The 15,694-nt window shown below is 36.2% G+C and overlaps 1 protein-coding gene across 1 annotated transcript in view; it reads right to left on the bottom strand.

Annotated features, from left to right (window-relative positions):
- Nucleotides 1-710: 710 nt before the first annotated feature.
- Nucleotides 711-15,694, bottom strand: part of Fcp1 (RNA polymerase II subunit A C-terminal domain phosphatase Fcp1) — a 130,523-nt gene continuing 115,539 nt past the window's right edge. Inside the window, exon 6 of the mRNA XM_090408113.1 lies at nucleotides 711-2,753. Within this exon, the coding sequence (XP_090264239.1) occupies nucleotides 917-2,753 (1,837 nt within the window). The 3' untranslated portion in view covers nucleotides 711-916. The remainder of the gene's footprint in view (nucleotides 2,754-15,694) is intronic.

Raw genomic sequence — 15,694 nt, 5'->3', positions numbered from 1 at the left:
GGTACCTAGTTTTTGTTTTTCCAAACACTTCTCAGATTACTGTTTAAAAAACATAATTTTTATAGCAAATATCCCTGAGAACTATGGTGAAAGATTAATAACACTACCTACTTTGGTTATCAGTACAATTTGCACTGAATATTTGCAATCATTATCATTACTGACTGGAACATCAATATGCTACCACAAATCATATCCTGTCTTCCAAATTAATTTTTTTGCAGTGATTATGTGCAGAAAATGCAGTGAAACAAAATGTGTATATATTATTATTTATCTCATAATATTTACCTATCATTCTACATAATATAGTAATATATTTCTCTACACTTGAAACATTTTCTTCATCTAAATTTGCTTAATGTCTTAGTTATGCTGCTAATTGCAGAAATGAATTCAAAAAATCACTTTAGATTGATGATCAGAACCATCGTCTCTTTTCCAGACAAAGTGACACATGGAAAAATAAATGTCCAGTAAATGACTGAGTTAATGTAGTTAACTAATACTGGCCAGAATTCGCTAAAGTAGAAAGAAACATCTTTTTAACCTATGTGTCTCGAGAATATAAAAGAATGGGATGGAAGTAATCAGTGAACAAGAAAGAAAATATAATAAACTTTTTAATATTAGTTCTAAAACCATAATAAAAAGTATAACATTTCAGTTTATAACGAAAACTTTTTTACAACTGAAATATGCATGAAACTATATACTAATTTACAAGCCAATTAATGATCTATGCTGACTAGTATACTTTATTATGTAGTGGTGAATCTGATCAGAAATTATATTTTCAAAGAAAAAAGCATTTTACATCATGCACTATTTTAGAATGATAGGAATTATATACAATGAAGTGATGATATGACAGCCTATACAATTTATATATACACTTTAAAAAAAAAAGAGAATATTACGAACTCAGAAATTCCCTTTCTACAGCTGCAGCCATCTCTTCATCTACTGATCCAATAGACTCTGCATAATCACTACTATCAGCTTTATCCATACTGCTTTTATCACTGTCATTAGGCAATTCACAACGGGGAAATTTCATGTTTTCGCCATCTTCAACATCATCTTCACTTTCAATAATTCCACCAAATTCTTCAATTACCTCTCTCTCTGATAACTGATTTCTTTGTTTCTTTCTGCACTTTCTCCACCCATGAGGACACTCACCACCACTCAAGCTCTCAGCAATGGATGATTCAGAGTCACTTCTGTTTCTTTTCTTCTTCTTATTGCCAATGACATCAATTTCCATGTCACTTTCTATCTCACTCTCAGAGTTCTGCTTGAATCTATCTTCAATATCTGATTCTTCACTACAAGCATCATCCACTTCTCTTCCCATTTCAAAAATTTCTTGCGTTGAAAAAGATAACAAAGGACTGTAACTATCGGAGAACTTCACAGGTTCTTCCACAAGGCTGGGACTGGTATCTTGACAAAAGGAAGACTTGGTTTCTCTTTCTCCACTAAAGCCTCCGTGTCTTATTCTTTTCCCAGTTACAGGATCATATACAGGACATGAATAGCTATTGCTTTTGTTAGCTTGTTTTTGAACCTGCAAAAGGTGTGAATTGTCTTTATCCCAGCGCTCTTCTGGAACTGAACTTGAACCGTGCATTCGAAGTTTTACAACCGTATTCTTGGTCAAAGGGAAAAGTTTTTCTTCAACTCTTTCCCACCTATCAGCACAATTCCACAGCCAATCAGGTGTAACAATGTGCACCCCCTTCATTTTAAGAGCCCTATTCACTTTGGCTGTTCCCCACTTTCCAGCAATTACATGGGTAGTTCCATCTACACGACTGCGTGATATGAGATCCTTAGTAATATTAGCACCAAATAAATTTGCAACTATCCACAGACGGCTCTTTTCGTGAATGCCATTAGTTGGGATGACACCACTAAAAACTATGTTAACACCTTTCAAAACCTTTTTCCTTACATAGGGAATAACTTTTTTTAAATCTGGAATTGTAAATTTACCTTCAGCTTTCATTTGATCATGAATTTCATAGTATGCTCTATGAATAGTAGTCAGAATATCTTCTAGGTATATAAGATAATCATCATCATCATTGTCTACAACATCAACAGTATCATCATCTTTAGCATTGCCACTTTTATGATCAATATCTGTATCACTATATTTTTCAGCATCTTTGGCTGAGTCCCACTTTGTGATTTCTTTTAAATCACTCGACTTTAAACTTTCGACATCAGCACTAGTTGTGCAATTTTCTTTTTCCTCAAAAAGAGCTTCATTTTTAGTATCTGTAGATAGAGAGGATTCTTTACTATTAAAATCTAACAGTTTTTTCATTTGATCACCATCTATATTCTCATGAGATATTTTCTGAGGACTTACTGCAGTACTAGTATCTTTAGAAGGATCCAGAGAATATCCTGAAGACAATGCATCTGTTTTAATTTCAGTAGTGTCTTTTCCATTTTCTGTTGATCTGTTACAGATGTCTGATTTATCAGAGCTTTCTTCATTTACAACCTTAGACAGTTTTCCTAGTACTCCTTGATTATCTTTTTCAGGTGGGTCAGGTGACAACTCAGGACAAATAAATGTGTCCCCAGTTTTGCCAAATCCAGGAGGTGCATTAATATCTCCAGTATTATGAAAGAAGTGATAAGGCTTAACTGGAACAACATTATGAGAAAAATTCCAAACATCTTCTCTATCATCAATAATACACACCATGGAATCCCCACATGGAAACAATGCCCTAAAAGAAAAAAAACATGATCAGGATCAAATTGTTATTAACCTAATATAGTTGACTCTCACTATAGCAAAACTGTAGGAACTATAGGAATAGTTCTAGTGGCTAGTCTGCTACAGTGAATTTCTTTTGAAACAGCACTATGCCAATAAGGCTTTGTTCAGAGCTTTACGGTAGCAAACGAATTTGTTATGTATTTGCTATAGTGAGAGTTGGCTGTATTTATATTCCAAGTTTCAAACATTATCACATAATACAGTATGAAAAAAACACTACTGAATAACAACAACTGCAATAGCATTTATATAGGGGTATCGAAGTTCAGTATTTTATTTTTTGTGCCATAGAGTATAAGTACTTTGAGAGAAATCCACTAACATATATATATCATTGCTTTATAGAAATGTTTTGAAAAATATTTAGAAAAAAGTTGACATTTCAGATTATTTTAAATAATAAGATGATATATTCAGGCAAAAAGGAACAGGTCTTCAAAGAAAAACTACAGTTTTTAATATTAAATATGAAGATACCCTTTTGAGTGCAGGATGGTTTGAGTGAGGTAGACAACTGAAAAAGGGAAAATTAGATATTAAAATTATTTGTGCTTATTGTCTCAAAGAAAGTCCTAGGAATAAACAATTCTTTAAGTTATCAAGAACAAATTATTAAGAAAAACAGAAGCCTGTTTTTATTGGAGACCTAAAGAGAAAGATGGAAACAAATCCCTGACTACTAGAAATATTTTCTTATGTACAAGGCAACAGAAAAGTCTTACTGATTACCAGTTAGATCTGGGCATGATAAAACTGAGCAAGGCTCTGAGAAAAAAAGAAAAAATCTATACATAATATTCCAAAATGAATCTTTGATGACATTTTTGACACATATGAGGGGAGGCTAAAAAGTTCTGATAAACATCTAGAACAAAAATGATATTAAAGCAACTGATATAACACAAGAAAGAACATATCTTAAAACCCTTTAACCATCATCAAATTATAATAATTTGTTCTTTTTCTTTTAGGATATATAAGAAGATATGTCAATTCCTTCATGGTGATTATTGCAACTTTTCAGCACACCCTTGTATGCTATTCCATTACTGAAATTGTCAGATATAAAGCTGATATCCACAAACAATATTGGGAGAAAGTATTTAGAAACAAGAACCAAACCTTAGAGAATGAATGGATAAAATGGACTGGGGGAGGGTAGGAATATCATTTCCAAATGGACTTGAGAAGTTAAAGAAGAAACTGTCCATTAAAAATAAAATCCTGTATAGTCAAACTTTGTTGTAATGAGCACAGAAATAACGAGATCACGGATGTAATAAACAAAAAGCCATAATGATTTTAATTTAGCATATTCTCATACAAACAGACTAAACAGATAAACCGAACAAATTTTGGTAACTATGCAAACATTCTTAATTGCTTGTGTGGTTCTTGGAATACACAAAAACAAAAGGAGTGAATTAGGTTTTATGATCATTTGCATCAGATTATGGGCCAGTTTATAACCTAATCTTGCCCTTGGGAACCAATCCCTCACTACCTATCTGCCTTTGCAGTGTCTAGCCACTGGCCTTCCTCTCTCACTTTACATAAACACTATGATGACTGTAAAATCAGTTAAAAATAAACCCTCTGGTCAGAAACATATCTACTAAAAGAAAGTGTCTCTTGATTTGCAAAAAAGTTGAAATTATTCATGAGTTAGAACCTGGTGCAAAAAATGTTAAAGGGTGTAAAATGTTTTCTTTGTCCTCTTCAACAGTATCAACCTTGTGGAAGAATAAAGATGTTTACATATCAGCACTGAAAAACAACATAACCAAAACAGAACATTTTGAAAGTGAGAGCTTACAAACATCGATGAAGCACTGCTTCAATTGTTTACTACACCATGAAGTGCTGGATTCTCAATAGACAGTTTGATCTTGAAGGTTCAAACAGAAAAATTTGCTAACCAATTTAGATGCGATGATTTTGTATGTAACAACAGTTGGCTGGATAATTAAAATCATGCTTATTATTAAGTAGTATTGTAATTTATATTATTAAAGTGAATACTATAAATAGTGAATGACCTGGAACAAGTGCCTCAAAATTTCTCACAAATCTGTTAGCTGCAGCATTTGCTGATGCTGTTTTTTTATATCATGTTTTTTTTTTTTTTTTTAATGTAATTCCCACTGACAAAAGGTACTAAGTCTATTGTACATCCTCTGCCAAAAAGAAACCGAACTTTTGATAGAAAATAAAACACGGGCCAATTATAATTATTCAAATAATTTATTTCAATCAATATACTCTCCCTCAGCTTCGATACAGCGTTTGGCATGGTCAAAGAATTAATTCGTTAAATGAGTTTTTTCATATCAGTTTTTGGGATATTGTTGAGGGTCGTGGTTATTGCCGCTTGAACATTTTCAGTGGTGTCGTATCGCTTTCCTTTCATCGGCAAATGAAGTCGAGGGAAGAGAAAGAATTCACAGGGTGCTAAATCAGGTGAATACGCCAAGTGATCCAACACACAAACTTGGTTTTTGCTCAAAAACTGTCTCACAATGTTCGAACGATGAGATGGTGCGTTATCGTGCAAAAGTGATCAGCTGTCTGCATCACAATATTCATGCCGTACGCATCGAATTCTTGCTATCAATCGCTTCAAAATTTCGAGATAAAACAAACCACTGACCATTTGGCCAGGTGGAATGAATTTTTTGTGGCTAATGCCCTTGGGATCATAGAAACAAATCAGCATTGTCTTTACTTTTGACTTCTCCAAGCGACTTTTTTTTTTTCGGATGTCCCTCTTCTGGTGGTCTTCACTCAGTACTCTGGCACATTGTTTTGGGCTCATACTCAAAACACCACGTTTCGTCACCAGTAACGATCATTTCAAGGAAGTTTGAGTCCTTACGAGCGGTTTTAATGAGGTCCTTGCAGTGCTCAATTTGCTACATTTTTTGGTCATCGGTCAACTTGTGGGGAATAAATTGCAAATTAAATTTATGAAGGCCCAAACTCTCGGTCAAAATGTTGTGCACAGTTGATTTTGGAATCCCCCAATTCATCTTCAATCAATCTCACTGATGATTTTGGGTTTTCTTTGATGAAATCAGGCACTTTTTGAATGTTAATTCTGCTCAGTCCAGTTTTTGGACAGCCCGGCTTTTCATTGTCCTCAAGTGTCTTATGACAACTTTGAAATCTCTTACACCACTTGTAAACTTGAGTATGGGATAAGCATTCATCCCTGTATGCTTTTTGAAGCATTTGATGTGTTTCGATAAAACGTTTACCAAGTTTAATACAAAAGTCAATCGCAGCTCTCTGTTTGAAACTCATTTTCCGTTCGTCAAAACACACTATCACTCTTGGCACTATAACTCAGCTTCTGATGAAACAAATGTCTTAAACAGTTGATATAACACAACAACAAAAAGATACAACAGGTGGTGCCACTAGTTTCTTCTATTTTCTAAACGTTCGGTTTCTTTTTGGACAGAGGGTGTACAGTAGCACCGTGAGTGGGTTAAGGATTTGTTTTCTATTTTATTAATTTTTTAATATATTTTTTTTTTTTTTTTTTTTTCATGCAGTCTGGAAACCCTACTCTAGAGACCAAACATGGAATTTTTTCAAGCCACTTCAGGCTTTCAATAAGTGGGGAAGTGGTCTTACACCAAGCAATGAAATTTATCATCAAGAAATATGGTCTGCACCTTCTCACAAATCATTTTGTTAATACATATGCATTTTTTAATGCCTCTCTAATGATAGTCTTTCACATCTTGTTATACTGCATGCAAACAGAGAGAAAAGATTTCTTCTCTCTCTGACTAATTGGAGAAAAGAGCAAAACCAACACTAATGGTAGGTATTATTATTACGGGTGACTCCAAGGAGTCCTTAGACTCATCAAGGGAGGCCCTAAACATCATGTCCATACAACTATTCGACATTCTCACATTATCTATCATACTTTGCCTTGAACTCATTCACTGTCATAGCACTCACAACAGACTCTGGCAGCTTATTCCACTCATTTACTAGTCTAAAAGTAAAGAACCCAGCTCTAACACCGTTACTAACCACACTCTTGCCCACCTTCCATAGATGTCTCCTAGTCCTCCCACCACCAGTCCTGATATCTCAAAAATATCCTCTGAATTAATCCTATAAAAACCCTTCAGCTATTTGAATGTCTCAATCATATCTCCTCTTTTCCGCCTATCAACCAATTTCTGCAAACCCCACAAATTTTCAACCTGTTCTCATAAGGTTCATTCCATAGACCTGCTATCATCTTGGTGACTCACCTCTGGATCCTCTCAACCTCCTCCCCATCAAGAAAAAAACCTAGGTGACTAAATCTGGGCACAGTAGTCGATATGAGGTCTTATCAAGGCTCGGTACAGAGAAACAATAACTTGCTTATCTCTGCTCGTCAAAGTATGCTTCAGTAACCAAGTGATTTGATGAGCTGATTTAACCACTTTTGCAATGTGTCCCCTGAACTTCATCTCCCTATCCACCAACACTCCCAAGTTCCTGGCTTCATCAATCTCTTGATGTACAGTTCCACCAATGTGGTATACTGCTGCTAATCTTTTCACCCCAAAATGCATAACCTTACATTTTGTCACATTAAATTGACATCCATTCTCCTTAGCCCAGACCTCCAATCTATCCAAATCATCCTGCAAGATTTTGACATCTTCTGCATTCATTATTGCCCTACCCAACTTTGCATCATCAGCGAACAAATGAACCGTTCCTCTTAGATCCCTATATCGTTAATGAACAAATTAAACAGCAGTGGTTCAAGAACAGAACCCTGCGGCACACCACTAGTCACAGGCCGTCTTTTGGACTCTACTCCTGAATAAACTACTCTCTGATATCTCTCCATCAACCACCCACTCATCCATCTCACCAACCCTTTATCCATTCCCATATGTTGCAGTTTACGGATTAGAATTCCATGTGGTGTCCTGTCAAACGCCTTTGCCAGGTCCAGCAGTATCACTGTAAATCCATTACCCTTATCCAGTTCAGCGGTCACTGTGTTATAAAACTTAAGTTACTGAGGCATGATCTACCCTTCACAAAGCCATGCTGTCCCCCATACAGTATCTGATTTTCATCAATCCAATCCTGTATTTTTCCCTTGACTACTTTCTCCAAGACCGTGACAACGACTCCTGATATGCTGATCACTCGGTAATTTGCAACAGTAGTCTTGGATCCTCCTTTATGCCGTAAACTATTTTTCTCTCTTTCCACACCTTCGGGACTAAACCAGACTAGACACTCAGAATAAACAACATGGTCAAGGGCACTGTTAATTCTTTAGCCGCTTCGCGTAGGACCGGTGCCAGTATACCATGCAATCCCACAAATATATTCACATTAAGGTTCTGTAATAGACTATTCCCTTGCACTTCATTCACCACAATTCCCGTATAAACTAAATGGTTCTTTCATTCTTTCAATGTCACCACCTGGATGATATACTCTTGCAAAGTGCTCACTCAGTAATTCCACTATATCGACTGATTCAGTGACCTCCTTGCCATCGGCATTCCTTAAAATCATTCTGCCGTGTACAGTTTTGCTTTTACTTGCAGCATATTGAAAGAACTGTTTGGGATTCTCTTTAGCTTGCATAGCTAGTTTCCTTTCATAACCTGCTTTTCTTACCGCACTCGTAACCCTTCTGGCCTGCACTTTATAACGTTCATGTGCCTGCAGGTCACCTTTCTCTTTAAATTCCCTCCACAATTGTTTCTTTTTTTGCAGCTCAAGCTTAATGGTGTTATTCATCCATTTAACCCCTACTTGTTTTACTATTCGGACACTAGGTATACAATCAGCCATAACCTCCTGCAAATGCTCCTTGAACCACTTCCCATGTTCTATCGACATCCAGCCCTTGCAGTTTTACATGCCATGGCACGGAACCAAGCAATCTTCTAAGCTTGTCATACTTGCCAGCACGGTAATTCCACATATACCCTGTCTTAATCGAAAATTCCACATCTTTAGCCACCTCATGCTCACTCTCACCAATAGGTGGCAACATGGTCATATTCATTACAGTCAAATTCTCAGATGCTATTACCAGGTCAAGCACTCTCAAACCTCTAGTATTTTCTATTACATGCTGTCTCAGATAGTTATCCTTTAATAATTGAATAAAATCCATTTCCTTCCTCACATGTATCCTCTCCTCCTTCCAATCAATGTTACCATAGTTGAAATCCCCCATAATAATTACCCTCCTTCCACTCATTTCATCAATTTGTTTATGCATACTATCTCCACCATCTATTCCATCACCTGGTCTATAGCAGCATCCAACTGTATATTTTGTTCTGCTAGTTCTCAATCTCACACTAAATAGCTTCAAATGAGCTCTTTTCACTATCTTGTGATACAACTTCTATTCTCCTTGGCTGCAGTTCATCAGCTATCATCAATAACACTCCTCCCCCCATTTTATTCTTTCTGTCCCTCCTAAACACACTATAACCTACCCATTCTATCCCACTAACTATATCATCTTCCGTCAGCCATGTTTCACTAATGCCAATAACCTGTGGCCAGGAAGAGCCAACCAAGGTCAAAAATTCTTCCTTCTTGTTCCTAATACTCCTGGCATTAGTATACATGAAATGCAGAGGTCCCTTCATTCCACCCCTATCTTGATGCGTTATTCTAACTATTCCATTCTGATTTCTTGCCCTTAGTACTGGCTCGGGTACATTATATACATTCTTACACTCAACTGTTTCACTGATGTCCGCATCCACTTCCCTCCCCTCCTTGATAGTTCTAGTTTCCCTAGTTCTGCACATCCATTTTCACTTCATTCAGCAACACTTTTTCCAGTCTCCGCACACCAAATCCATTCAACTGCAGGGCCATCCTTCTTGTACAAATCCTTTTGCCCATCAAACTCATTAGACACGTCCACAAATTCTACATCACGCCATCTGCATAACCCGCCTAAAGTCATTTGCGATTATGGCCCTCCTTCTAAACTCCTCTCTGTCATACCGCAGCAACAGACTCACCATCCTAACACTGTCACTCTTTTCTTTCACTACCTTTAACAATACTTTCAAGTCCTCTCTCATAAAAAATTTATCTCCTTTCAATTCATTCGTACCCACCACAACTATCAATTCTTTCACCCTCTGTTTTTGCACTCTAATACTCTCACATCCTTAAATTTTGCACCCGGTAAGTATGATTTAGTTAAACTCTCATCTATCACACCTCTTACTAATGAGTCACCGTACAACACTCTTTCCTTCATTTCTGAAACTCTCCCACTCGTACGCTTTTTTCCCTTTCAAACACTTGCTTATTTCCATTAGCCGAGGCACTCTGGAAAGAGTTTTGCAGGCACTCCAACTGCTGCTTCACACTGTGTATTACTCCGCGTAACCGTGCAATCTCACGGTTACGCGGAGTAATACACGTAACCATGCAATCTCACTCTTTACAACTAATTCCTCATTTTTTCCATCATTTAAGCCATTTTCTCTCTCTCTGTATAAATTACTTTCACTCTCTCTTTGATCACCGCTCTCAATGCCATCTTGTACAACATCGCAGTTTCCTATCAAGCCACCATTTTCACTCACATTCTGGCTTTCTTCTACCACAACAATCTCACGACCTGACACATACTTCAATTCCTCACTTTCCTTACACTTTCTGCACCGTCTCCCACCACTATCACTGTCCATCCAAACTCCAGCCTCTTTCAGGAAAGCATATATCCCACACACACTGGACAAACTCCCTTACATTAAAGTCTTCGTGCAAAGACGTCGTATTTTTGGACGCCATTATTTTTCATCGCATTGGCGCCATGTGCTACTCTATCAAACGTATCTTTAAAATACTAAGTTAAATAAAGCGGAATTCACACCAAAATCACACAGGCATCTACTGGATAAAGGTGCTAGTATGCCATACTGTTGTGTACTGCTGAAAAAAATAAAAAATAAATAAATAAAATCACTGATTAATACCATGTTCCAACATAATAATGTGCATAAATTCACTTGAAGAGAAGATGGAAGAAATAAGAAAAATCTCAATAACTATGTTATTGTTGATGGCAATCTTTTCCTACTGGTTCAGGATAAGGAGGATTTATACAGGGGATTTGAAAAAATTGCAAGTCAGCTTGTGCTCTTAGAGAATACAGAGAAAAATGTAAGAAAGTGAAACATTGTGTGAGACTAAACTAAAGTTGTGGAAAGACTTGAGTAAGAATACAGAAAATAAATATCAGGAAGGTGGCAAAATATGCTGGAGGCTATTAAAAAAGCTTAGAAGAAAGGGTGGAAAGTGTACTGTAAAAGGAATCAGAGATGATAAAGATGAGATAAAATTTGAAGATAAAGATATTCTAGATGTCTGGAATCATTACTTTGAAAATTAATAAATTTTCAAATAATGAAATGTAATTATTAATAATAATTTAGTAATCAGGAATATACATCAATACTTGAGGGAGAAAAAAAAAAAAATCAGCTAACACCTTTTATTCCCTTATAGGGCTTTACACCCTATCTAGTTTTTGGAGACTGAGTGGGCAGTTCAATCTCCACCAGTAGCCAATCAGAGACAGCTGGCCCATGTCTGTCACTAATTATAGGTGGCCATTGATGAAGAGACCGGAAAACAAGTGCTGCCATCTCTTGGCATCTAACCCTAACAGGATATGTTACTGTCTGAAATAATGTGAGTACTACGGTTGATTTTCTCGAGTTTCTGGGAGAAAAAATCCACTTGCCCATGCCAGAGATCGACTAACTCGGGAACTGATCAAAGATAGGCTGAGAAAAAGTTCCTCCAGTCATCGACTAGACTTGAAACAGCTGTCAAAAACTTAAAACAAAGAAAGGCGGCTGGAGTAAATGTTATTCAACCAGAAATGCTCAAATATGAAGGTAGAAACGTTTTACAGCAGCTATACCCTATTTCTTAAAAATATTTGAGAAATCAATGTCACATATCACAGATGTGTATTTAAATTTTGTAGATCTCGAAAAGGCATATATATATGACAAGGTGCCAAGAGAAAAGCTGTTGAAAATGCTACAGTTATTGGTGTAAAGGTAACATTATATTGAGCAATACCTAGTCTATGTTTAAGATATAAGTCAGCAGTTAGAACTGAATGAGGTACAGGAAGAGTGGTGTTAAATCAGGTGTGAGGCAAGGATACACAATATCTCCAATGTTATTCATCATGTATATGAATCACATTATGAAGGAAAGTGGTATTAAACATGATATCAAAACTGGGGATTTTAATCTGACCTCTTTACTTTATTCAGATAATGGTTACGCTTAAATAAATTCAGTACAAGTTTGTGTAATTCCTTAACTAAACTGAATAACTTCTTCTTCTTGTGCCTTATCCCATCTATTTGGGGTTGGCCTTGCAAGTCCTCTTTTTCCATTCTTTCCTATTTTGTACCATTTCTTCAGTTGCTCCACACTCTCCCATGTCTCTTCTTACCACTACTCTCCACATCTTTCTCAGTCTACCTCTTCCCATACGCATTCAGATTCATAGTCCAATTTACACTTTCAGCTGCTGGATCCGATTCTACATGTCCAAACCACCTTAACCTGATTCCCCCCCATTTTTTCAACTACTGGTAACCACTCCCAAACTACCTCTGATAAATTCATTTCTAATTTTATCCTTTCTCATTATTCCACACATCTGCCTTAACATTCTCATCTCTGCCACATTCATCCTTTGCTCATGTATTTTCTTTACAGCCTAACATTCTTATTCATACAATATGACAGGCCTCAACAACTGACTTATAGAACTTCCCCTTTAGATGAATCAGGACACGCTTGTCACACAAAACAATGCCGGCTTGTCTCCACTTTAACCATCCCATGCTAATTCTACCGGTCACCTCTTCATCAATCTCACCATCTCTCTGTAACACTGAGTCTAAACACCTAAACTTTTCTTTTCCCTCCAAAATATAGTTTTCGATCAACACTGAGTCTCTTCATCACTTCTTTCTCCACTAAAACAGCACTCTGATATTCTGTTTTTGTCCTACTCAATCTTAAACATACCAAGGCCTTCCTCCACTGTTCCAATCTTGAATTAGCCCTCTCTCTCTTGTATGCTCAATCAAAACTACATTGTCTGCAAACATCATATACCATAGTGCCTCTTGCCACACCAATCCAGTAAGATCATCTAATATCAATGAAAACAAATATGAACTAAGAGCAGAATTCCTGGTGTAGCCCAATTCTCACTCAGAAATATTCAGTGTCACCAAAGAAACTTCTTACAGATGTTACCACCTTATCGCACATATCTTGAATGATGCAGATATAGTTACATGGGACTGATTTTTGTTGGAGTGCTCTCCAGAGCACTTCTCTTGGAACTTTATCGTATGCTTTCTTAAGATCTATGAATATCACGTGCAAGCCTTTTCTTCTTTCTCTATACTTCTCCATTAGTTGTCATATGCAAGGTTCAGCTTTTGATGTACCTTCTGGGCATAAAGCCAAATTGATTTTCTGATATTTACATCATAATTCTTTTCTCTGACTTTCTCCCAAATCTTCATCGTGTGACTCATGAGCTTAATACCTCTGTAGTTTGTACAATCTTGGATATAACTAAACTGAATAATTGGCATAAAAAAATATGGCATGAAAATCAGCAATAAAAGAACAAAACTATGAAAATAGAAAATTTCAACTGCATTCTGAATGGAGAACCTACTGAACAAGTAAAAGAAAAAGTTTTACTTCTTTTCTGAGAGAAGCATTCTGAGAAAAATTAGGGGAGTGAACAGATGGCATCAATAGCAGGATGATGTTAAAAATGAAGAATAAAAAAAAGCTTGACATTCTTAGCATTCAGGAATGTGTTAGTAGAGCTAATCATAGGTAGTATGGTCATTTAAACAGAATGGAAGTGGGGAATTGTTCTGAAAAAACACTCATCTCAAGATGAGCATTCTTTGCCAGTTGGATGGCACAAAAAAGACTCAGAGAAAAACTAATGTCTAGTTGGATTGATACAATTTTTTAAAAAGTCCTTGACATATAACATTAATTTATAGGAAAACTGTTGATAAGGAATAATGTGACTTTTTCATGTGGTACTGCCATAATATCCTGTACACCTCCTGAGGATACATCTCATGAATTTAATGATGATAAATGCTAATTTTTAAACCAATTTGTTACAGTAGTTATTTAATTTGGTTAAAGAGTCATGATAAAGAAGGTTTATTTAAAAAGACAGACATCACTGTAGAGATTGTGTAACTGAGCATAGTATCTTCAATTTTATTACTACTATTATCTGAAGCCTCCAGAAAGTCAAGGACTCATAGATGGAGGCCATACAACATCCACACCAGCTGCCATACTTTCTCTTAAACTCATTCACACTAGATGCACTCACCACTTCAACAGGCAAATTGCTCTGTGACAGAAAAGTCTAGTTCATACCGCTTTATTAACTGCATACAAACTTAACTCCTATAGATTCCCCCTCCCCAATGTTCTCTCCCCATCTTCCATATATAAAAAACTTTCATCACACAATATCCTATAATACTAATTTAAAAGTTTATAGACCTCTTCTGTCATATCTCCCGGCCTCCTCCTATTTACCAAGGTCAGCAGTTCACATATTTCCATCTATCCTCATAATTTATATTCAATATCAATATAATCTTTGTAACTCTTCTTTACATCTTTGTTGACAGCTTTATCCTGTCAGAACTTAGGAGACCAAATCTGTGCACAGTAACCCAGGTGCAGTTTTATCAAGGCCTTGTAAAGAGACAAAATAACTTCTTTATCCTTATATGTCAATGTTTGTTTCAACATTATCCTCAGAGTTGTATTTGCATCATGCTAAAGTGCATAACTTTATACTTACTAACAATGAATTGATAGTAATTATCACTTGCCCACATCTCCAACCTATTCAAATTAGTCTGTAGGTGCAGGATATCAGTAGCATTTCTGATTGCAGTGCCAATCTTTGTGTGATCAGAAAACAATTGAACATCTCCTGTCAGATCCTTCCCAATATCATTAATTTGGTAGATTCACACCACTGTATACCAGTTTCTGATACTTGTCCATCAACCATCCACTTATCCATATAAAGAGTTTATATTCCAATTCCATGTTTTTCCAGTTTATGTAACAGCCTTGTATGTGATATTCTATCAAATGCCGGCCTCATTGGCTGAGTGGTTAGCATACCTGCTCTCCAATGCTGTGGATTCAAATTCCAATGCAGGCATGGATGTTTGTGATTGTCTTTAGGTGGGAGATGAATTTCATCACCTATGTGAAACCACTACCCCACTTATTGGAGGTCTGAAGTGGCTTGAAAAAGTTCCATGTTTAGTCTCTACAACAGGGTTTCTGAACTATGTAAAAAATAAATAAAAAAAATCCAGAAAAAGATATAAAATTGATAAAAATAAAAAAAATATATTAGCCCACCCACAGTATAAAATGTACTATAGGTTTGCACATAATCTTTCATGGGTGGAAACAACATAAAAAAAAAGTCTTAGCAAAATTCATAGTATCATAATGTATTCAATTCCCTTTATCCAACTCAGCTATAATACTGTTATAAAATATGAGTAAATTGCTAAAACATGATCTCTCTTCAGTAAACCTATGCTGTTCTTTGCAGAGTATAGCTTGTATGTAAGTTCTTACCAACTTCTCCAAACTCTTCACCACCACTTCAGAGATACTGATAGGGGTGATAGTTAGACACATCAGTTTTTGTTATTCCCTTGTGCAGCTGAACTATCATAAATTCTTTCCATTCTTGTGGTATCTGTCTTGAGCTAAGGAGCTGACTCAAGT

Source organism: Typopeltis vanoorti, chromosome 18, assembly GCF_054136105.1.
Source record: "Typopeltis vanoorti isolate ZY-2024b chromosome 18, IOZ_Tvanoo_1.0, whole genome shotgun sequence".
Lineage (NCBI taxonomy): Eukaryota > Metazoa > Arthropoda > Arachnida > Uropygi > Thelyphonidae > Typopeltis > Typopeltis vanoorti.
This window is presented reverse-complemented; position numbering and strand designations above follow the sequence as displayed.